The sequence below is a fragment of the Anoplophora glabripennis genome, unplaced genomic scaffold, assembly GCF_000390285.2.
Source record: "Anoplophora glabripennis isolate ALB-LARVAE unplaced genomic scaffold, Agla_2.0 scaffold401, whole genome shotgun sequence".
Taxonomy (NCBI): Eukaryota; Metazoa; Arthropoda; class Insecta; order Coleoptera; family Cerambycidae; genus Anoplophora; species Anoplophora glabripennis.
In genome coordinates, this window is record NW_019416542.1 from 200,501 (window position 1) to 225,285 (window position 24,785).

General features: G+C 34.2%; 3 protein-coding genes across 3 annotated transcripts in view; all 3 read left to right on the top strand.

The window, feature by feature from the left end:
• The window catches only part of LOC108910894 (zinc transporter ZIP13 homolog), a 30,156-nt gene extending 24,675 nt beyond the window's left edge, over positions 1–5,481 (top strand). The window contains exons 3-5 of the mRNA XM_018715639.1: positions 3,775–3,950; positions 4,069–4,345; positions 4,406–5,481. Coding sequence (XP_018571155.1) covers positions 3,775–3,950; positions 4,069–4,345; positions 4,406–4,581 — 629 coding nt within the window. The 3' untranslated portion in view covers positions 4,582–5,481. The remainder of the gene's footprint in view (positions 1–3,774; positions 3,951–4,068; positions 4,346–4,405) is intronic.
• Positions 5,482–12,099: 6,618 nt separating this feature from the next.
• Positions 12,100–14,503, top strand: LOC108910892 (sterol O-acyltransferase 1-like). Its single transcript, XM_018715637.1, has 6 exons — positions 12,100–12,388; positions 12,478–12,648; positions 12,781–12,929; positions 13,029–13,168; positions 13,249–13,409; positions 13,467–14,503. The coding sequence occupies exons 2-6, from the start codon at positions 12,479–12,481 to the stop codon at positions 14,179–14,181; spliced, it is 1,335 nt and encodes a 444-aa protein (XP_018571153.1). The 5' UTR covers positions 12,100–12,388; position 12,478; the 3' UTR covers positions 14,182–14,503.
• Positions 14,504–18,105: 3,602 nt separating this feature from the next.
• LOC108910891 (sterol O-acyltransferase 1-like) lies at positions 18,106–24,449 on the top strand. Its single transcript, XM_018715635.1, has 6 exons — positions 18,106–18,367; positions 18,798–18,968; positions 19,318–19,466; positions 21,926–22,062; positions 23,144–23,304; positions 23,465–24,449. Exons 1-6 carry the CDS (start codon positions 18,297–18,299, stop codon positions 24,171–24,173), a joined length of 1,398 nt encoding a protein of 465 aa, XP_018571151.1. The 5' UTR covers positions 18,106–18,296; the 3' UTR covers positions 24,174–24,449.
• The last annotated feature ends 336 nt before the right edge of the window (positions 24,450–24,785 follow it).

Sequence of the window (24,785 nt, forward strand, 5' to 3'; positions counted from 1 at the left end):
TAAAAATACTTGACATTTCTGTTAACTGTCAGACTAGTTGTTTTCCCCATGGCACACTGCAATTAATTTATTTTGCTATGTAATGAAAGTTGAATTTGGAGCACGTTGGGAATGATTGAAATCGATTTTACTGGAAAACGGCACATCCTAGTGAAATTTAACAAGAGGACCTTTTTTATGTTAAATACTTCAAATTTCAATATTTTCGAGTCAGGAACTAGAAAAAATTGACTACAAAAAAGATATGATTAAATTTGTCCCTGGGTCCTGCATTTTCTCACGCCCCTGTAGCAAATTTTGAAATGTATTTTATGAGACTTATTAAGCACGTCAAGGTTAATATCTCACCAAAATTTCGTGACTTAATGTCGAACCGTTTGGATGTTACGCATTAAAAACTGTTTCCGAGGTTACCCCTTTAGGAGAGCGTAGCTCCCTTAGGAGCCGCCACTGACAAAAATTGTACTAAAGTTTTCGTCATTTTTCGACTTGTTTTACAAGCTCAGAAATTTTGAATACTTATTTCAGTTACACCTTGTATAGGTAAGAATTGAAAAGGCGGAGTAAGCTATCACTGAAACCATACAGTTCAAACTTACGTAGCAATATACTATGATTAACCTTGTCAAAGGCCTTTAAGAAGTCTGTGTAAATGACATCAACTTGCCCTTTGTCATCAACATCAAAAATTATATCAAATCAAAAATAATCAAATTATATAATGTACCCCCTAACTAAACTTTATGAACAACGCAATCACTCTCTTTCTGTGACGACTTTTTTGTGTTTGAAGCGTAGTTGATTCGTTTCATTCATTTTAGTGTTAATACTTAAAAACACTCATTTAAGAACTCTGCTTATTTGATGGGCAGATAAACATTTTTTATTTGCGCATCATTCACGCAAGCAGCATCTAATCAGTCGTTAGCACCGTGTGAAATTGTTTATTTTTACCTTACTAAAAGCTTACCGATAGTAGTAGGAACTGCTATTTACAAAGCCAATTAAAAAGTGATTTCGGAACTTTTACCATTCATACCTTATCTGGGCGACTACAAACAACAAAGCTATTGTTTTACCGTGTGCAAACGCGTGTGCAAAATGATACCAAAGATTTATATTTAATTTATAATGCATATCATTTTATTTTGCATGTTTATGATTAAGTTACAACGCACAAAGTTGCTTTTTCCTTATCATTTATAAGTATAAGGAGACCCAGACTGTTAGTTGGCCCTCATTACAGGAAAAAGGAAAGAACAAATGATAAATGGTAAACTGCTAGCGCGGATCTTTAGGAAATTATGTTAACTTGAAATTTCACTTGGTAAATTTCGTCATAGAAATTATTTTTCCAATTTCATATTTTTATTTTTGCAACTTTTATTAAAAAAGTGTTTTCCCCTTCCCGTACAAAAGATATACAGGCTGTTACAAATTCGTTTCTCACTACAGGGTTCTCGGAAACGGTAGAGAGGTACGAAGTAGCTTAAATGGGGGCAAAGTTGCGTAATCAGGGGACCAACATTATGCCTCAAAAAAATTTACTACTAGATTCGTTAAAAAAATGAATAACTCGTAATGAAAAAGTAAATATGAATTTGTATTTTGAAAAAGCTTGAAAAGATTCAAAATTTGCTGTACGATATCCATAACAATATTTTGTAAACATCCCCATTTGCGGTTTATTACTTGCTCTTTTCTATTCCCTATAATGGCGGTCTTCTAGTTCACAACACATATTATTCTGTAAAATATTATTAATATTAAAAAAGGGAGTATGAATTATCACCCTGTACTTAATTCATAATTTTGCCAAATGTTTTCAAACACTTATTTGATAAGTTATGTTTTTCCTAACATTGATAACTTTATATCGATACTGATTTACAAGGCCGGTCTATCAATGATTAGTTTTGCATATTTCTTGACAAAGGGTACCGAAATTATATTATTTACATATTTACAAACGCCTGGTTTGCTATTGATTTTATTTGTTTTATTGAAATAGGTTTTGAATATAACCAGTTACCTACCCGGGGTACTCCAGGACTTAGTTATGGGGCCCCTATTACTTGACGTATTTGTAAATGACATTGTTGACGATATAATGACTTAAATAAAATTTATAATTCGAAACAGGATAAATAACCTCATCACAACTTGATGATGACAGTTATTGTAAAATAGATGTTATTGTTGGTATTGTTACCTTTTCTACATAGGTCATCGCAAAGCAGTTATCTCGACAACAGCCGGGTCATACGTCAGAAATTAAGAGGGTGTATGAAACAAATAACAAAATTACTGATCTGTCAATAAAAACAAATAAATAGGTAACTCACCGGGGGGTTTCACTCCCCCTAACCTTAGGATTCAAGGTATATCCCTCCATACGATTCCATTATATCAATTAGTAACTATGTATCATTCTTTCTTCAACAACTAGCTAGTGTCACCTGAAATAAGTCGAGGCTCCCCCGGACGCCAACTAGTTAGCATCCCAACTACCGGGTGTGTGAGTCACACTATTATTATTATGCCACCTNTTTCCTAACATTGATAACTTTATATCGATACTGATTTACAAGGCCGGTCTATCAATGATTAGTTTTGCATATTTCTTGACAAAGGGTACCGAAATTATATTATTTACATATCTATTTACAAACGCCTGGTTTGCTATTGATTTTATTTGGTTTTCCTTAAATTTGATAAAGGCCTACCTAATATTGCAATAGGTTTTGAATAAAATCAGTTACCTACCCGGGGTGCTCCAGGACTCAGTTATGGGGCCCCTATTACTTGGTGTATTTGTAAATGACATTGTTGACGATATAATGACTTTTATTTATAATTCGAAACCTCACCACAACTTGATGATGACAGTTATATACTTTGTCACATTAAAGGAATCATAATATTCAGGGGGTATTTTGTTTCACTTCTGTCAGCTTTTTTACTTCCCATATAACCTTTCCTCGTGTGCAATGAACTTGAAATAGCATGAAGCGCACCGATTTTATTATTCCATTGTTTATCTGTAAACAGATTAAATTCTGAAAAAAATGTGATAACAAAAAGTGCTAGACCACTTATTTGCTGCCGACACAACACTGTTCACTATAAGTTTATCTAAAACGAGTAAAATTGTATTTAAATTTCATAATATGTTTAAGAAATTTACTTTAGGTTTTCACACTGTGGTCAATATACTCGGAATATTTGTTTAGTCTGTGGGATATAAAAATGAGTGATGCGGCATGCAGATATATCCGATTCTATATATTAAACAAAATTCGCAGTTGTAACAGATATTGATGTAATTTTCCTGGCTAGATCACTTTTTACTGTAAGATTCTGTTTAGATTATTCTCCAAAATTAGCTAATGACACGACAGTGTAATATCCTGTGTTCCATACAGGTACACTTTATTTTTGTGTTTTATGTTCTTAAATATTCAAACCGTTCCTACTACTCGTAATAGTGAACGAGGGAGTTCCATTATGACCTAGGCAACTCTAATTTGGTTTCGCGGAAGAGAGATGATGAAAATTAGACTCGACTGACGCTACGTCATATCTAAATTGGACCCGATTACTAGCTACTGTAATAATCCCAGTTCCTTTTTTAAGAGGAATTTGATGCTTCACGTCTAATACTTCAATTATTATTAAGAGATAAGACATAGAAACCCGCTGTAAAATTTGAAATTGAACAAATCTTGATAACAGTCATAATAATATGTAATTAACGATATAATCTTTTTTTAGGTGGCCACACAACTTCCAGCAGCGGCATTCTGATATTAACTGGTCTCATAGTTTTCGTAGCTGCCGAGAAGCTATTTACTGTGATAGAAAAAGTTGGCGAGAGACAACAAGAAAAGAACAACACTGCCGAAAATAACAACACAAAAGGGTTGAAAGAAGAGAACAAAACATCATTTGTAAGTTGAAAGAAGTTATTTAATTGTGGCCTGAAAATCGCGAGTAATGTTCATTCTAACAAATACTTAACTTGAAAATCCCACTTCTGATTCACAAATATCTGTTACCCATTTCTAGGTCACAGGATACCTAAACCTGGTCGCCAACACAATAGACAACTTCACCCACGGCCTCTCGTTGGGCGGCGCCTTCCTAGTTTCCCTCCGACTGGGGCTCTTCACCACGTTCGCCATCCTAGTGCATGAAATTCCACACGAGGTGGGCGACTTCGCCATCCTACTTAAGTCGGGCTTCACGAGGTGGCACGCGGCCACTTTCCAGTTGCTGACAGCTGGGGGAGGCCTTATAGGCGCCCTGTCGGCTATAACATTCAGCGGAGCCAAGAACTCCATGGGTAAGTGGTGACAATTGTCAACAATGTTCAAAGCTTCTATCCCCTTCTCTTGCATTACAGAAGCCAGGACATCCTGGATATTGCCTTTCACAGCGGGCACCTTCCTCCATATCGCTCTGGTCACAGTTCTTCCTGACCTGTTGAAGGAAGAGGACCCTAAGGAGTCCTTAAAACAACTGTTCGCCCTGATTTTCGGCATCACGCTCATGGCATGCGTGACGAATGCTTTCGAATGAACTTGATTCGGAGAGGCGTTTTTGAGTTGCCATATTTTACTGTATTTAATAGTTCTTGTACATATATAACGATGTAACAGTATTTCTAAGGTAAAATAGTTTGAGTAGAACATAGGGTGTTCTTCAGAGCAGGGTGTCCGCGTGTATAAATTTCCACATATCCAAAATATATCGGATGAAGTTTGGATGGTCGTCACAATACGTGTCGTGTATATAATTGAGGGATGATATCTGTAACAAATATAAAGGTACAACAGACAAAAATTGTATAAACCAATTGTTTAACAGTATTAGTAAGTTTCATATGTGTTTACAATTTGTGAAATTGCAAGATTTATTACGTTTTAATTAATTACCTGGGAAAATATAAAGTATGCAAGCCGTATCAATTTAACATTAATAAATTGCTCAAAAAATAGTTTTTAAAATGTTTTTTTTGACATGAAATAGTGAAAACATAAAATGTTTAAATTTATGAGGCAGTTTCATTACTAATACTTTAAAATTGTGCCCCTAATTTTGAAATTATTAGATTACAAGTTATCATATCATATAGAATTTACTTTAAACGAATTGTGAATCACAAGTGCTTTGGAAAGTTTAAATATTTTAGCGGTTTTATGGACCTATAAGGAATGGGAAGAAAATCCCTTAGATCTCTTCCTTTTCTGATATTGGAATAAAAAGAACCCCTTAGATTTATATTTTTATTTAAAAAAATATATATACATACACTCATTGTTTCCTAGACAACCTTCACAAGTTAAGTAAAAACAAATATTTTGTGATACTATTATCTATTTCAGAATATATATGTAGTACTTAAAAGTGCTCTTATATATTTTATATCAACTTCCATTGTAAATATGATATATTTTAAATAAAGAGCATCTAAGTTTATTGGAGTCGTATTATTTTTAACCTGATTAAATACCCAAATCCGACAGTAGTGAACAAAACGGTTAGTTACAATACCAGTATGTAATATTTACTTATGACGTTTCTTATACATTTTTTATGTCTCAAAGAATAAATATCTATCTATCTATCTACTTAAGGCACATATATGGCTTAAATTTTCGTTTATAATGAATTATAAGAATTATCTCTAATTACTATGTTTATCTTATAAGTACCTTTTGATCCTCTTGAAAATCTCAATGTAACTCAGGATTCATCCTTCAAATAGAACGGAATAAAACATTTTTTAAACATAACAGCTGAACTAAAATTCCAAAAATTCCTGCAAGATGTAATTATGATAGAAAACACAGGTGTTTAATTAAAAATTGTAATTTTTTTCTTTATTCATAAGGTATACAGTATAGGGTTATGTATAGGTGGTCGTGGGCTTGTTGGTATAAACCTTAGACTTCAGAAAACCCTAAAAAAAGTTCAACGGCGTTAAATCGCATAATCTGGCCGACCAATTTCGATCACCAAAACGGGAAATTACACAACCAGGAAATAACTCGTTGAATTGTTCCTCGGACTGTATAGCATGTCGTCCAAATCCATATCTTGCAATTTAAGCACAAAAAGCTGGATTATCTTGTCGCGATAGCGAGCACCAGCTGCAATTTCGAAGAAGAATGGTTCGATGATGCCTCCAACCCAAAATCTGCACCAAAATGACACGTTGTGGATGCATTTGTTTCTCAACAATAACTAGTGGATTTTCTGTACCCCAAATGTGCAAACTTTGTCGAAGATGAAAATGAGTTTCATCTTTGAAGATGATTTTGTTCGAAAAATCAGCATCCACTTGTTCCTTGCTTGAATTGAGATTAAGTCAAATGAAATGACCTTGACTTGATTTCCAGGTGACCTTATAGAGCTAAACTATCCCCGAATTCAGGTTCAGCGACCTCAAAAGCATACATACTTACATGTTAACATTCGTAAAAGGCATTTTCTTTGCTTTGACCTTGAAATGATCTTGACTTGACCTAAATGTCCCCGAATTCAGTCCCCAAAAAAACACATATATGCACTGGTTGAAATTCAATACAAGCCTTTTCTTTAGTTTCATCTAGAAACGACCTTGAATTGACTTGAAGGTGAGCTTTACGGTTACGCTATCTCCAGATTCAGATTCTGCGAGCCCAAAAACCTATACACTCACTGGTCAAAATTCAATACAAGCTAAGCTATCCCCGAATTCTGGTTCAGCGATCCCAAAAGCATTGTACCTAATGGTCAAAATTCATTATATGCCTCAGTTTTTGAATCTATCAACTTCGTGAAGCTTACTCAGTCCTACAGCCCAAAATCACATACTTTCCCCCTCTTTATCTCTGAAACTGTTCATAGGATCACTTTGGGCCCATGACAACTTTTGATCAGAAAGTCAAAAACTATAACATTTGAGCAAAATCGACTGCGACCCATTTTCCATTGATTTTGTGCGGGGTTCTTCCTGCAAACATGCAATTTGCTGAGTCCCTTCGTCATTAAATGAAGTTATTGAGAATTTTATGTTTAAAAGTAGGCTATGGATTCTTTGGTGAAGAGGGCAGAAGCTTGTATTAATGTCGGGGATAGCCACTTTCAGCAGCTGTTGCATTAATGATTTTGTTTAATTTTAATTTCAACACCCTGTATCTGAGAAACGAAGTATTTCCGGACAAAGGTTTATATAAACTTTTTTTCTTAGAATTAGCTCGGGAATACCCCACTTAAATATTTTGACGTACTTAGGTTACACCCTGTATAAATACTAATAATATAAGTTGATCTTTACAGTTTCCAATAACGTAACAATCTTATTTTCGTTAACCTACTTAGCAAATGTCGTAAGTCCACTTTTTATCCAGACAAAGATTTTGGTGGCATCTAGCTGGCAGTGCATGAACCTGTCATGCTGAGATGTCAGATTTTACTTTAGTAGTAAACAGCACGCGAAAACATCAAAACGCATATATCGAATGTCCACTGCATTCGATTCAGGAGCAGAAATAGTCTTAAATCCACCAAAATCTCTGTCTGGATAAAAAATGGACTTACGACATTTGCTAAGTAGGTTAACGCTATATTTTTTCTTTATTGGAAGTTTTGTCACTTACACTGAAAAAAGCAAGACAAATACAAAATATGAAAAACTATATTATCGACCATTTTAAATAGTTTCGAAAATCTGTTTTCGTGTTATGAACACAAAATGCTCTCTTAATTTTCTTTTAACGGTATTATTTTTTTCCACAATTTTGTCCAAACGCCATTGAATTACATGACCGTTTTCCCAAGAGTTATTCTTGTTTTTTTTTATTTTAAATGTGAGAAATTGTAGAAGTTTACGTTGATTTTTCATAAAAATTTTCAATACTTAATCTTTGCAAGTATCAAATCGTCACCTTTTGATAATACAAATACTAACAACACCCAGGTTGATCAATACAGTTTCCAATAACGTGAAAATTATAATAGTCTAGCACAACTACATATATTAAAAACGAGAATTTGAGAAATAAAAAATTTGCGATCACGCTTGGAAAAACAGTTATGTAATTCAAAGGATTACTTGCCATGTTTTTGACCCTATATCTGTCATTTGTTTTATTTTATCTTGAATTGCCCGATCACGATCGTCTTGGATAATAATTCATAAATGGGTGATATATTTTGCTATATAGAGTCATACTTTTACTGAAAAACATATAAAATGAGAGTGCTTCTCTTTATGAACTTGTTTTTGAAAGTTTTAGTGCCTGTTTTGATCTTCATAATGACAGTGAATTGATTATTTTAGGCGACTTCAATATTCATATGTAAATTATGTAAGTAATAATTATTTTTGTGATAAACATGTTGAACACCTGAACAATTTTAGTGATTTTCTTGGGCTAACTCAATATAATTGCATTTTAAATACTCACAGGAGAATCTTGGACTTAATATTTTCTAGATCAATTTTATCTATTGCTGGATCTGATTTTCGTCTTCTAGATGAAGACCCACATCATCCGGCGCTCGACATAAAACTTCCCATCAATATTAATACAGAAACTTTTACTAACAATCGAATTGCTAGATATAATTTCAGGAAAGCGGANACCCTTAAAAACTCACCCCCTACCATTCCCGACCTCAGATCGCCCGTAAATTATTTTTCGTTTCATTTCTGTTATATTCTTTTTCTTTTCCAATGGGTTTCATCCTACTATAATTTTTTTTCACTTTTTACCATTTTTGAAGGCTTAAGCACTGGTCTAAAATCAACATGGCTTCACGACAGGTAGGTCCACAGTATCAAATTTAGTATGTTTTAATCAGCATGTATCAGAAGTCTTAGACACGGGAGGTCAGATTGACGTTATTTATACTGATCTGTCTAAAGCGTTTGACAGACTTGACCATGGTTTCTTACTGGAAAAATTATTTTCTTATGGCTTAACACTAAATTTTACTCATTTTCTGCAGTCCTATTTGTCTCATAGAATATTACATGTTCAGTACCGTGGTTTCCAGTCTGTTAATATACACGCAACGTCAGGTGTCCCTCAGGGTTCGATTTTAGGACCACTTTTGTTTAATTTATTCATAAACGACATAAATATGAATATTGACAGTAGGTAATACATTATTGTATGCAGATGACCTAAAATTGTTTAGGGGTATCGAAAACGTCGAGGACTGTTTGAAACTGCAATCTGATCTATCAACGGCTAACTCTTGGTGTGACACTAACTCCCTGCCACTTAATATCAAAAAATGTTTTTGTATGTCATTTTCTAGAAAGACCAATTTTAATTCTATTAAGTATGCATATAACATTGATACTGTACGTTTAACAAAATGTGACCAATTTAAAGATTTAGGTGTTTTGTTCGACTCCAGACTAACTTTTGCTAATCATATCAATGTAATTACCAAAAGTGCCTATAAATCTCTTGGATTTATCATTCGCAACTCTAAACAGTTTTCGGTGAACACTATTAAACTGCTTTATTATTCACTGGTTCGTTCTAAACTTGAATATGCTAATATGGTATGGAATCCAGGCTATGAAGTTCATAAAAACAGTCTAGAAAAGATTCAGAGGCAATTTCTTAAATACCTAAGTTTCAAATCTGATAATACCTATCCATCTCGCGGAATCCCTCATTCCGAACTATTAACCAGGTTTCAACTTAATGACTTAGCTCAAAGAAGGCTCTATTTTTCTGTTTTGTTTTTGTTTAAGATTGTAAATGGGATGATTGATTGTAGGGAATTACTAGAGTATTTGAATTTTAATATTTTGGGATGTAGAACTCGCTACATTTATTTATTTTATTTGAAGACACCAAGAACGAATATTCTTAAATTTTCTCCAATAAATGTTATGTGCACAAATTATTATCATCGTTATCAGAATCATCTCGATATTTTTTGTTGTAATGTTCCCAGTATTAAAAGATGTATCCTCAATAGAAGTTAAGTCGCTATTTTTATGTATTTATATACAGGGTGCTCCGAATATTATGCAGGAAACTTCGAGGGCAGATAGATCTCTTTAAAATAATAGGTGTTTGCCTTATCAACAGGTCTGGAAGGGCCTCGTTTTAGAGATACAGGGTGTCGAAGTTGTTAAAAAAAATTGATTTTTTGTTTATATCTCTGAAATCTATTAACTGATCTCAATTAAACTTGGTACAGATAATGTATGACAGTAGGCCTTGCATTTCTTAAAATATCAGCTCTAAAGGTTCAACCAGTGGTGTACAACTGGACAGGGGTCGTTCTCTTTTAATAAAAAAACTACGCCACTGTATTTTTTACAAGTTATTGTAACGGATTTATATTCTAATGCACAAAATACGTGAAAAGGAGACTTTAATTTTTTCCCTAAGATTCGCCGTTCTCAAGATATTCATACCAATACAATTCCTTTGTGGCAAACACTTCTAACCATAATATTACAAGAATATTTATGTTTATGCTTAAAAGTAAGTGCAATTTGTAAGCAGACCAACAAAATTATTTCCACATCACCTATGAGGTAGTGTTCCTATTGTGTTTTAGTTTCCCCTGGAGGCTTTACCATGTTTACAAATAAGAACAATTTAAATCAAAATAATAATAAAAATACATTTACCAAGCAACAACAATTAAACAAGAAACGAAATTAACGTTACGTATTTACAGCAATTGTTCGAAATGCGAACCATCCATTTACATTTCTGACAACTTCTATTAATGATTAATGGAATTACCTAACTAATATGTGGTGATTTTCTTTTAATTCATTACACCCCTCTTCTATTCGCTGCAGTAGTTGTGGTCTTGTATCTATTGGAGTAGAGTAAACTTTACTTTTCTAATAGGTAACCCCAAACATAGAAGTCCAGGGGGTTTAGATCTGGCGATCTGGCTGGCCAAGACACTGAATTCTCGACACCATTATGGTTGACATTAGCATTTGGTCTTCAACCTATCCATCGCCCCATATAATTTTCATTAAGTCACTCTTGTATTATTCTCCTAAAATGCGCAGGAGCACCATCCAGCTATTTTGTAGTATATTTAATGGAACATCCTCTAATAATTCAAATAGATGGTTTTCTAGAAAGTTTAGGAATGACTGATTTTAAATTTTGCACAGGATTCAAATTTTCGATTTACTCATCCCAAGTTGCCGAGACGTGCTTCGTGTACTTAGCCCAGGGTCGCCGTTAGATGTTCTTAAAATTTCATTTATGTGCCTTTCATTTCGCCGTCGTGATTTTCCAAATATAGTTTTGTCCAAAAAGATGAAAGCGACGAGTGTAAAGAATTTTGTTGATGTGCTTACAAATTGCACTTTTATGCATAAACATAAATATTCTTGTAATATTATGGTTAGAAGTATCTGCCACAAGGGGATTGTATTGGTATAAATAACTTGAGAACGGTGAACTTTAGGGAAAAAATTCAAGTTACCTTTTTTACGTATTTTGTACATTAGAATATAAATCCGTTACAATAGCTTGTTAAAAATACAGTGGCGTTGTTTTTTTATAAAAAAGGGGGTGACCCTGTCCAGTTGTACACCACTGGTTGAACCTTTGGAGCTCATATCTTAGGGAATGCAAGGCCTACTATCATACATTATCTGTACCAAATTTCATTGAGATCGGTTAATAGATTCCGGAGATATAAACAAAAAATGTTTTTTTTTAACAACTTCAACACCCTGTATCTCTAAAACGAGGCCGTTCCAGTCCTATGTTTATAAGGCAAACGTCTATTATTTTAAAGAGATCTATATGCCCTCGAAGTTTCCTGCATAAAATTCGGACCACCCTGTATAGTGTGTATTTTCTATTTGTTTTTCAATTATGTTAATGCAAATGTTATCTGTTTTTTTAATCTGCCTTATAATTGGGCTCCGTCCTATCTTGGCAGTTGTTTCCAACTAAATAAATAAATAAACTATCTATACAAACGAATAACGACCTCTTAATTGAATTTACATCAATATTATGTAGAGTGGTGGAAAGTGGAACGTTACCGATAAAATAGTATCTTTGCCCCTCTTCAACCATAGTTATAGTTTAGTTTTTGTTTTCTACGTTTCTATTTCCAAGTCATAGAATCAATATTAAAACACTGTGTATGGTCCTTGTAAATTGTTAATTAATACAGACTTGACTCCGACTTCAATTCTCACTTGGTTTCCTTGAAATTTCATATCTGAATATAGATATATTTATCAAAAAACCGGCTATAGTTGTTATGCTGCGATAAACGATGATGGTCTTATAAACAAATCAATGACGAAATAGGAATAAGACGGACTGTTGAAAAGTTAATTTCCGTTTTTAAAATTAAAACGTGTGACCCCAATGTAAGTACTCATTTTTCATTATAATCTGGACTAAATTTCTATTTTGTTTAATAACAGCTTCTTCTGCAACTAAGGTGTTTATTTTCTAGCATGTCCAAGAGCAAGCCACTACCCGAAGGCAATATTCAAGTCAGGGAGTCAATTTTGACTGAGCTTTTTGAGAGCAACGTCCACATAAGAACAGTTCGCAACTTATTTGTGGTTCTTTTGCTGTATTTGTTTGTAAATACAGTCGCAACAGATTATTTCCAAAATGGAGAGTAAGTGTGAAGTACAGGTTGCATGAAAAATGTTGCGGAGAGAATATCCTCTAAACATTCATCCAACTTGCTGCTCTGATTCAACGGTGAATTTCAAAATAAAATGAAAATTTAATCCTACGTACTTTCTAGGTCACAATTTGGGTTTCGCCTTATAAAATATTGCTTTGGTAAAGTATACATAGCAGCACTGGCCTGGGTAGTCTTTGTAGCAATCAGTTTTCTGTGTTACTTAAGCTTTAAAATGTGGGCGAATATTAGGATCGTCTTGTTCCCAAAATGTAAGAACCCAAATATATTTTAAAAACTCCACTAATTGTAGTATTAATATTTCAAATATTATTAATTTAGTTTTTTTATATTTTTAACTGTTTCTTTAGCAACAAGTGTTAAACTGTTGGATTTTTCGAGCCTTTCCCTATTGGTTGGTTACTATATTTTCACATTTCACATGCCAATGTACGTGGTAAGAACATTCGATCTTCCTCTAGCATCGGCAACAATAGTTCTTGCAGAACAGGTAAGAATCCTACCAGTTATACTTTTTAAACAATGTAAAACACGATATTGCAACACAACTCTATAAAATTTTGATTATAGGTTAGAATAGCGATGAAAATCCATGCTTTTGTACGAACCAATGCTCCAAAAGTATTAAATTGTAAACCTCACGTCGAAGATCTTGTAAAATTACCCACTTTCTGGAACTTTCTCTACTTTATGTTCGCCCCGACGCTGATTTACAAAGATGAATACCCAAGGTAGGAACCAAGACTTAAACGCACATAAAAAGGACTGATCAATTATTTTTGTTTCAGAACCAAAACCATCCGCTGGTCTTTTGCCGCATGCCGTCTGTTGGAATTATTCTCTGAAATCCTATTCTACAGCATCATATTCGATCAGTACATGCTTCCGCCTTACAGAGACTTCGGAACCAGGAAGTTCACCTGGACCGAAATATTCCTTGCGATTCTCAAGAACTCAGCTCCGGCAATGATGGCGGCGTTCCTGTGTTTCTACATGGTGCTACATTCGGTACAAAATTTCTTCGCAGAAATACTCCGTTTCGGAGACAGGGCCTTCTACGCGGACTGGTGGACCTCCACAGAGTATTCAGTGTTTTACAGGAAATGGAATTTAGTTGTGCACAACTGGCTACACATATTCGTTTACAGAGACGTCAGAATGTTAATGCCGATGAACAAAGTCTTCGCGACAGTGGCGGTCTTCGTTCTCTCAAGTCTGGTGCACGAATGGGGCTTTTGCAATATGTCCGCCGCATTCATTCCAGTCGTTAGTGTAGAATATTTAGGCCTAGGTATGATTTTGTACTTTGTCAAAATGCCGAAAAGTAGTCTCTTTAACGTATTATTCCTGTTTGGATTTGCATTTGGCACAAGCGCACTTTTTTGCTTCTATAATTTGGAATATTATGCGAGGCAGAACGCACCTATTGAGGTTTTTGATATTTGGCACCGTGTTTTGCCTAGATTATTCACGTGCGACTGCATACAGGGACTACAGGGTTAGAAAAACAAAACTACTAACATTTATTTTAACAAAGATCTAATATGGTAATTGGTACATCATATGATTCATTCACATATTCATATATATCAGTACAAACTAAGCAGAGTGGCATAGCTACGAGGAACTACTAAATCAAGGGGAAAATGAGCAAGTTTGTTGTATATAATCTTGCTATTCGTAAATTTAAAATAAATATTGCATCATCTTCAAGGTCATGAACTCAACCTATTACGGTTATTAGGAATAGTGATTTGATTATTAAAATCTTGTTCAATAAAAATTGTAATTATTCATACATTTTGGTTAATTACTTTGACCATGAGGAATAAATATTTTACAGATTAAAATGTTTTATTTACTACGTATAGGCATATACCTTCAAAATATTTTTTATGATCAGTTTATCCTTATTATTCTCAGTGCAGTAGCGGATTCAGTCCGCCATTCGTGATGGCAACATTGAGTTCCCCCACTCTCATTCATCTATGTTCATCCCACATAAAGGTACTATAATTTTATTTATTAAATACATATTTTTTTACTTGAAATTTGCGAAAATGTGTTTCGTAAACAATGTTAATTGTTCATAACAGATGTTCTGAAAGCTACATAAAATATACAGTCCTGCGTAGTGTTATGTAAAATATCCAGGTTAGAATTTTGAAAATTTTTTTCCCGAAAACTAGGTTCGACCGCACAAAAATAATTTCAGATTCGTGTTCAGCAGCATCGAAAAAAGGGGGGTAGACAAAATTTTGTGAAGATTTGGGAAGGTGACACTATAGTAAATAATTACCATTTATTTTTGAGTATTTCGTTTATCACTATTGATTACTGCTTCAGTTTTTTTGTTAGGTTACTTGTTAAGTACTGTTTGTATAGTAGTCCAGGCAAGTTAGACCAAAATCACCCAGAATACGGCAATTTTTTTCTGATGAACCAATCGAGTTGCTGTTTTCGGCATTGTCTTCGGAAAAATATCAGGAAAAAAGTCTATATATTACACTTTGGGGCTGGATCGAAACTGCATTGCGGGTGCATAAAGTGCATCTTGGAGTGCATCAATTTTTCCAAATTTTCTAAAAATGGTAAAAATTGACTAAAAGTTGTAGAAATTTGTGTGCACGGGTTTTTTGACCCTGAAAAATATACCCAACGGCCCTGGGGCCCCCCAGGGGAGCAAGCGGGGGTCTTCTGTAAAACATTGAATAGCTGAGCCCCAAAGCCCCAAAGTGGGCTATATAGACTTTTTTCCTGATATTTTTCCGAAGACAATGTCGAAAACCGCAACTCGATCGGTTCATCAGAAAAAAATTGCTGATTTATTGTTTAACTTGCCTGGTCTATAGCGAAATCCCACTCAGCAAAAGTAACTCGCGGCAAATGTGCCGTTATTTGAGGTTATACTAGCTTCTCCAGCGGCGGGGTACGAAAATTACTAAAAAAAAGTTAACAAAAATTAAGGTTTTACGAAGAAATTTGAAAAAATAAACTATTGATACGTTTTTCTAAAGATGAAAGGAAGCCTCTCTATAAACATGATCTCCACTTAAAGTTACACCTTCTATACACGAAGATCCTTGTGTATTTGACGAAATTCGAGACCAAAGTAACGTCTCAAACCTTGCAGGTCGTTCTTAGTTTGTCCATTCAATAGGCATTTATTAAAACGGCTTCAATTATTATTGTACGTATTCTTGCATTAAATAATCATTCCAGTTGTTTTTAACTACTGGAATTAATTGATAAAGTAGGAATTAGTTTGGTTGGTAATGTTGGTATGTTGTTACATGGAGGGAGGGTTTACGTCGACAAAACCACACACATCTTCCGTCCTCAACGGACTTGCACGGCGTCTACTTCTATCAGGAGCACAGAGACTATAGAAGATCTACGACAATCTCTGTGCAACGATAATGAAATATTTGTAAATGATTTTATGTCAAAACAGCATTCCAATTTTTATACTTAGTTTTGAAATCACTATAATTACCAGCAAATTTTAAAATTACTTATTATGAACATGGAAATAAACTTATATTACTTACTTATTATAACTATAATATTCTTATTAATATTAGAAAATAATAAACAAAAATCATAGTACTCTAATTTGTTAGAGACCTACCAAGAATAAGCAGACATTTGGTTTATTTTCATGTAACAGTTCATAATTATTTTAAAATTAAAGCAATAAAAACAACAATATAGGTATTCCAGTTCGATACTATTAAGGTGAGAAAACATTATTTTTTTAAAATAATTCGACATTTATATTCCAGCCCTTGATAATCTAAACAAATGTAGATGAAATTTTAAATAAAAAAAAAATTCTCAAACTGTGTAATAATAACAAACCAATAATGTAATTCCAATTATTTTATTCAGTCACAGAAGTTTAGTGACATTTTCAAACTGTTCGCTAAATTGCAGATTATTTTATTTGGTTTTCAATGTTTTGATTCAGAAATGACCATGTTACAACATTTTGAATTGTGATGGATAAACTTTTCGTCATTACCACATTCAATATTTTGATAGAATTGATTAGGTATATGTAAAAGTGCTGTATTTTTAACATTTTAAAATAAATACTTTCTCTCGATTCTGTAACCCTGTTATATGAGCCCTGTTAGTTATGAATGTAGAGGATTCGTAAAATCGTTTACATGTGTGTAAATAAAATTGATGATTTTGATTTGTCAGTAAAAAATAAATTAATAATTAATGATACTTCATGATTGATAAAAAAGGATTCAGTTTATTGCTATTCTTCAAAAAATTAAGGTACAATTGAATAATTTTCTTTTGTTCCACAACCCCTAAAGAAAAATACTTTTATATACCCTATACCTACCTACCATCTATTTAAATATTAGAATTTTAGATTTTATTATGTAAGAATACAAGTAAAAATCCCATATTCAATGTAATTAATATCTTGTTAATATCATTGTGTTCGATCTGACTCAAAACACTGTGTATAAATAAAACTGGAATAAAAAATGTATGTTGCTTTATTGGGTCATCATCAACCCACATTACATATTGAGGAAGCAAGGTAATCAAATCGTGTTGCACAACTTGTCTGTCTATTCCGCACATCAAGTTATCAAACTCGAGCTCCCCATCATCAGGGTAGCAGAAGTACCTGAGTATAATAATTCACCGTATTCGTTTGCCTACATCTAGTGTTTAGACGATACTTACTCCACTCGGCCTCTGTTCTCCTGATACTAAGACCGCCAAATTCGCGCCCAAACAGATTCTCGTGGATCACGCGGCGCGATATTCGCGACCGCTTTATTTTAGAAATGACAGAAGGCATTGTACTGTTGTTCCATCTACCGATAACTTCTCTAAGTAACTATATTAAACTACTTTTATGGTTCTTAGCATAGCTACTGTAGTTGATTTTAATATAAAAAGGAGCGGGCAAAAAATTACTTATAGTTCTTTTTTCCTAATTAATAAAATTATTGAATTTCAGTACTTACGGCAATGTTGCTTAAGTAATAAAGATTTTTATTCCATTTTGTGAAATGTCGTTGTATTATCTTTCATCCTTGTAACTAAAGGCATCGACTGTTTTAAATAACATGTAGTTTAATAAAAGTTGACAGGATTCTACAAAACAAGCTCTAATTTCCGTATGTATAAATAAAACCTGATAAGATTTGAAAAAATGATGGAATAAGATAATTTAGGCAACAGCAATTATTTTATATTTGGGAAATGAAAATGTAAACAATTTTTTTATGGTATACGCCACAGCTTACTTGTTACTAGCGATAAATGGCAGCAAATCAACGTCGCCGTTGATCTGGTCACTTCCTCGTGTTAGCTCCAATTTAACCACGACAAATATGAATCCCAGCCGTTGTGACGACATCAGGAAAAAATCCAGTGGAAGGTGACTGACTGTTGACTGTTCCTACTCAGTCGTGAAATGAACTAGTAGATATCCACCACTTTTATCAGTTATCACTCATGCGAAAACATTTTTGTGTTTGTTTCGAATAGAGTAACGAATGTGTGTGCGTTTGGTAGATTGCGCATGCTGTGGCTGAAACATACAAGTAGTTTTCAGTTACCTATAAAGTGGAGTATAGAAAATGAGTCCTAATAGTAACAGGGTGGCTGCCGAAAAAGCAAACGAGGATGAAAAAACGAGCAGTAATAAAATGTAAGTACTTTTATTCAAGAGAAGTGCACAAATGAAAACTGTAATAAGTAGATATGTGTTTTACTCAATTGTAAATAAGATTATAGGTTCATTTTGATTAATTAAAGTTCATTTGCACTTATTTATCAAGTTGTTTGCCCTTTCAGCTTTTATTTATTATGATTTATTTGCAATTACAACAAAATATGATGTAATGTTAATGCAATCACAAATAAATTCATCTTAAGACATGATTATCTTTAGGCTTGGTCTATTGAACCATAGACAATGTACAAATTTCTTGTTACGTTATATTCATATTATAAAACTATTCTATATTAAATACTATTCTCAAGATTTATGGAAAAATTGTAACAATAAATGATTTACTAATCTTAAGACATAAGATGCATGCATAACAATATCCGGATTATTATTTTTTTTTTTTCAGACAATCGAAATACAGACCCTTGCCAGAGAAAAAATTCGAACCGAGGAATTCTTTGCTAACTGAGCTATTCGAGAGTAATCCGCACATCAAAACAATACACCACGTGTTCATAGCAATTTTGCTGTCTTTGTTTGTAAACACAGTGGCTCACGATTACCTGAGAAATGGGACGTAAGTACAAAAAATATGGTCTGATATGTACTTTTCTTGCGAAATCGACATTTACAATGGTTTAACTTTTTTTAATATTTGTTAAATATTTTATTTTTCATTTAATTCACTTCCCCTTTATATATAATCGCGCTAATGACAAAATAATGAAAGCAGCATACCATTACAAAGGAAATTTCATTCCATATAATTCCCGTAATGAATAATGAATGATTAAACGTAAAGTGACTCATAAAAAATTCAAATTAGCTACTAAAAATGTATAATTACAAGAAATACACTGCGCGTTAGTAAATCCAAGAAATACATTGACTAATTACTGTTACTTATTTGTTTTCTTTGTTTATAGGATTGATCTGGGTTTACGTTTCATATACAGAGGGTTTGGCCGTCTGTACGTAGCTATATTTGGATGGCTTTTCTTTTTTACAACGACGTGTATGTGTTACTTTTGTTTTATGGTATGGGGGAGAATGAGGATAAGTTTATTCCCAAAATGTAAGTGTCAAATTTGCTCTCTACAAAGCCCTTTGATATACAGGGTGATTCATTAATAATGGGACAGAGCTTAAGGGCATGTTGCTGACCTCAAAATAGAGCGATTAAGCCAAATAAGCCGTATCCGAATGTTGCTCCTTTTCGATCTACAGGGTGTTAAAGTGGAAAAAATATTTTCGATTTTTTTAAATATCTTGAGCATCTTTGAACGGATTGTCTTGAAAGTTTGTACAACTATGTTTTCTTAGGTGGTAATTACGGAAATGGTAACTATTTTGCAGTCACATCTAGGATGCGCTAGTTGTAGTGTTCCGTCGGAGTAAACATATGTCAAATTTTTTTGTCCTTCAAAAATCTGAATTTCCAATAAGAAATTATTAAACTACGTTCAATTCTAAATAAAAAAGATATACCTGTTAAAAATCGATAAACTTAATCGTTTTCGAAATAAGAACGATTTACTATTTCTGTACAAAATTATTTGTTTAAACGTACGCCTTTAAATAAGATGACTTAAATGAAGTAGGCCGCTGTCAATGAAATGTCATGTATTATTTATGTCAATTCTAAGCAACTTATAAATACTAGACAGTTTAGTTCTTCTTCGTTTGTGATTTTTTTCATTAAAATGCCGCGTCATAATGATTATTCGTTTGTTGAAATGAGAAACATGGTATGTGTGTATGCCCAAGAAAATTATTGTGGTCGTCATGCAGCAGCGAGGTACTTGGAGTTATATCCAAATAACAGACAACCTAACCACAAGCTTTTCAAGACGTTGTACGACAGATTAGGAGAAACGGGATCATTTCGCCCTAAACGAGACGTTGGAAGGCCTAAAGTATTAGCGGCGGAGCAAGAAGAGGATGTTTTAGTGCGAATTGCCGAAAACACGCAAACAAGCACACGCCGAATTTCATCAGCTACTGGTGTAAGTCAGCCTTCCGTCTTCAGAATACTCCACAAAGAAAAATTGTATCCTTACCATTTTCGTCCGGTTCAACAGTTGATGCCACAAGATCCTCCTGGTAGATTTCGGTTCGCACAGTTTCTTCGTCGGCAACAAAATGCTGACCCTACATTTTATAATAAAATATTGTTTACGGACGAAGCTACATTTACCCGGCGCGGTGTATTTAATTGGAGAAATAGCCATTCCTGGGAACTGGAAAATCCTCACTTGCCACGAGAACAACATTTTCAGCATGAATTCTCAATAAATATTTGGTGTGGAATACTTTCCGATAACATTTTGGGACCATTTGTGTTACCCCGTCCACTTAATGGGGAAAATTATTTAAATTTTTTAACAAATGACTTGCCACTCGTTCTTGAAAATATCCCCTTAAATTTACGGCAAACCTTTTGGTTTATGCATGATGGTGCTCCCGCACATTACTCCCGACCAGTAAGAGAATATCTTGATATAAGTTTTCGAAACCGTTGGATTGGTCGCGGCAGCGAAGTGCCTTGGCCTGCGCGTAGCCCTGATTTAAATCCCCTAGATTTTTATTTCTGGGGTAACGTTAAATCTTTAGTTTATAAAGATGTTATACATACTCGAGAAGAGCTGTGGGCAAAAATACAAGAATCTGTTAACATTATCAGAGACCAACAAAGAAGTCTATTCAGTGTCAGACAAAATTTTAACGAGAGAATAAAAAAATGTATTGAAAACAATGGTCGCCACTTTGAGAATCTTTTGTAATTAGACTTAAGCATAATAAAATTTTCAGTTGTTACTGTGTTTGTCTTAATTCGTAATTAAGTCATCTTATTTAAAGGCGTACGTTCAAACAAATAATTTTGTAAAGAAATAGTAAATCGTTCTTATTTCGAAAACGGTTAAGTTTATCGATTTTTAACAGGTATATCTTTTTTATTTAGAATTGAACGTAGTTTAATAATTTCTTATTGGAAATTCAGATTTTTGAAGGACAAAAAAGTTTGACATATGTTTACTCCGACGGAACACTACAACTAGCGCATCCTAAATGTGATTGCAAAATAGTTACCATTTCCGTACTTACCACCTAAGAAAACATAGGTGTACAAACTTTCAAGACAATCCGTTCAAAGATGCTCAAGATATTTAAAAAAATCGAAAATATTTTTTCAACTTTAACACCCTGTAGATCGAAAAGGAGCAACATTCGGATAAGGCATATTTAGCTTAATCGCTCTATTTTGAGGTCAGCAACATGCCCTTAAGCTCTGTCCCATTATTAATGAATCACCCTGTAGATTTTATAGTTAAGTACATGTATGTAGATGCGGATTTTTCATCTCTTCTTTAAAAAATATATATTATGAATATTATTATGTTTTCCTGGATATGTTATCATTTTAAAGTACATCTATTTGTAATAACAAAGACGTCAAGTCTGTTATCGTGAAACAAGCTGCCAGATTTTCGATCAAAACATAAATCATTTTCTGCTATTTATTTGAATTTTTAGCCAACATCAAAACATGGGACGCAATGTGGCTCTTACCCCTCCCTGGCTACTATGTGTTGACTTTCAGGATAGCAGCGTTTATTGTTACGGCATTCCAGTTACCACCAGCTTCTGCAGCTATTGTCCTCTTGGAACAGGTAATCTTCCGACGATTCTAGAAAGAAATGAAAGTGTTTACTATTAATACTCCACATTTCTAACAATAAACTGCATAGAACTGCAGCTATACTTGTATTGCAACGAAAATTTATTCCATGGAGTTCATAGTGAATTGCTCACAGTTATGATTAGAGTGTGACGCTTGTGTGCGAAATCGATGGCGTCCCTAAGAAATTTAAAAATAACACAGGTCAATATTTAATTTGAAAAAAACACCGGGCTTTACCTAAGTACGCCGGGGTTTTTGGGGTCGCTGATTTCGATGCTAAGGTCGGTTAAGTTCAAGGTTACTTGAAGGTTAAAGTAAGAAAAAGTGGTTGAAAAAAATCTGAAAAAATTCATGGGTTTTTTGGGCCGCTGAGTCTGAATCCGATGTCGGCTGACCTCTATCACCTCATGTTCAAGGTCGTTTGAAGGTTACAGTAAGAATAGGAGGTGAAAAAAATTGGAAAACTTTTTTACGAATGCTCACCTGCCTACTTTTGTCTGTTTATCTACCTGCATTTTTACCTGCACATTTGTTTGTTTGCTTGTTAGTCTGTATTTATTGTCCGCCTGCATTTTCTCTCTGTCCATCTACCTGATATCCTGTCTTTCTGTCGATAATTTTGTCTATCTTCCTGTCTGACTAAATGACTAAATGTTTTTCTGCCACCCTCTATCTAATCTCTGTCCACTGACAGACTGTCTGCCTCCTTGTCAGTTTGTCTTCTTACCTTTCCGTCTTCCATCCTTTCTCGGTTTTACGTAATTGTACAAAAACTATACAGAGTGTATCTTTGAATACGGAGGCTACCTTGGTCTTTAAAAACGCATATAAGTTTGCTTTCTCAAATTTCTTCATGAAAATGCATGTTTTAAACTTTTTTTCACTAAAACAATTTCACAAAAATGACATCAAGTAACAGTCTGTGCCAATCCTTTAGGTCAATAGAGCCGCAAACGCCCTTTCACCTCTCCGCCTTATTTACACACTGAAGTGACAAACTTTAATCATGACTTTAGTATTTTAATCTCAACCATCAGAATATGAGTTCCTGAAGATTTTTCTGGTTTCAGGTGAGAATGATGATGAAAGTCCACGCTTTCATAAGAAGCAATGTTCCAAAAGTTTTAATTATTAAAACACAGTCCGAGGCACAGTTGCTTTTACCCTCGTTCCGGAAGTTCGTGTATTTTCTTTTTGTTCCAACTTTGGTCTACAGGGACGAATATCCACGGTAAGAATAAACATTTTGATAAAAACTAGATTATTAGCAATCGCATTTAATTCGAAACTATGAATTTTGAGCCTTATGTAAGCATTATATTGAAATGCGCATGCTGGCTATTGGAAACCGTTCTAGGAACAAAGCTATTAAGTATTTCTTTAAATTTCAGAACGCCTATCGTGAGAAAGAGTTTTGTGATGTACAGGGTGCTGGAAATAGCCGGCGTCATATTCTTCTACAGCTTCCTGCTAAATCGCTTCCTAATTCCTGTTTACCAAGACTTTGGCATCAGTAAGTTCACCTGGAACGAGATAATCATCTCCATATTCGAGAGCGCCGTCGTGGGCATGCTCATCCTGCTCTCTACCTTCTTCCTCGTGCTCCACTCAGTGCAGAACGCTTTCGCCGAGTTGTTGCGTTTTGGCGACAGGATGTTCTACATGGACTGGTGGACCTGCACGTCGTTCTCCGAGTACTTCAGGACGTGGAATATTGTGGTTCACGACTGGCTATACACCTACGTGTACAAGGACATGTACGAAATAATCACGCCAAGGAACAAAATGCTAAGCAAGCTGGCTGTGTTCGTGGTTTCCGCCGTGGTGCACGAGTGGGTATTGACTTATATGTTCGGCTTCTTCTTCCCGGCAATGTTCATTTACTTCCTCTTCGGAGGAGCGCTTTTGAGCTTTGTTAATGCGCCCAAAGGGACGGTGTTGAACGTGTTGTTTTGGTACGGGTTGGCACTTGGTTCTGGGAGCCTTTTAAGCATGTACACCTTGGAATATTTCGCCAGGCTGAATGCTCCCACAGGTGATACTAGTTGGAAGGACTACGTTCTGCCGAGGTGGCTCACCTGCGATTGTATAGAAAAGTAGTCGTCTGGGTGGGTACGTTTTAAATCTGTGATTTGCATACAAATTAGGAGAAAGTACACTTCAGATATTTGCTGAAGCAACTTTAGGTCCTTTTTGCTGTTCCAAGAAAACTAACTTTGGTTCAATTTTTTGTATAGTAAATACACGGATATTAAATATAGAAGTCTCAGACTACATTTGACACTAGCTTAAATTAATATGTATGTATTGCGATTACAAAATACCTCAAAGTTAGTTTAAAGTAAAAAATCTACAATAATTTTACTTTGTGATGATTAATCGAATTTTTTTTTATATTAAGTTTGAAATAAAATATTTTATTTATGTACGTACCTGTGCTCCAAGACTTATTATTTACCTGGGACCCATACCCTTTTTTTGGAAAATGGTTTCTATTCTCACAAAGAGAACTTTTATATCTAACACTTTACTTTTCAATCTTCATAATGTAACTAACTTTACGAAACTTTACGAAAAATGAATTTTGATCAGACCCTGTCATTGTTATTATATTTGCGGATCCGAAGACAAACAGAAATACGAGAAGAACTACGAAGAGGGTGACGAATATATGCATCAACAAAACTGAAAGAAAGCTTTGATAGTATGTGG

Coding starts and splice junctions, on each gene's coding strand:
- LOC108910892 (XM_018715637.1), top strand. CDS start 12,479: ATGTCCAAGAGCAAGCCACTACCCGAAGGCAATATTCAAGTCAGGGAG. Junction 12,649..12,780: donor GATTATTTCCAAAATGGAGA/GTAAGTGTGAAG, acceptor CGTACTTTCTAG/GTCACAATTTGGGTTTCGCC. Junction 13,169..13,248: donor CAATAGTTCTTGCAGAACAG/GTAAGAATCCTA, acceptor TTTTGATTATAG/GTTAGAATAGCGATGAAAAT.
- LOC108910891 (XM_018715635.1), top strand. CDS start 18,297: ATGAGTCCTAATAGTAACAGGGTGGCTGCCGAAAAAGCAAACGAGGAT. Junction 18,969..19,317: donor GATTACCTGAGAAATGGGAC/GTAAGTACAAAA, acceptor CTTTGTTTATAG/GATTGATCTGGGTTTACGTT. Junction 23,305..23,464: donor TACAGGGACGAATATCCACG/GTAAGAATAAAC, acceptor TTTAAATTTCAG/AACGCCTATCGTGAGAAAGA.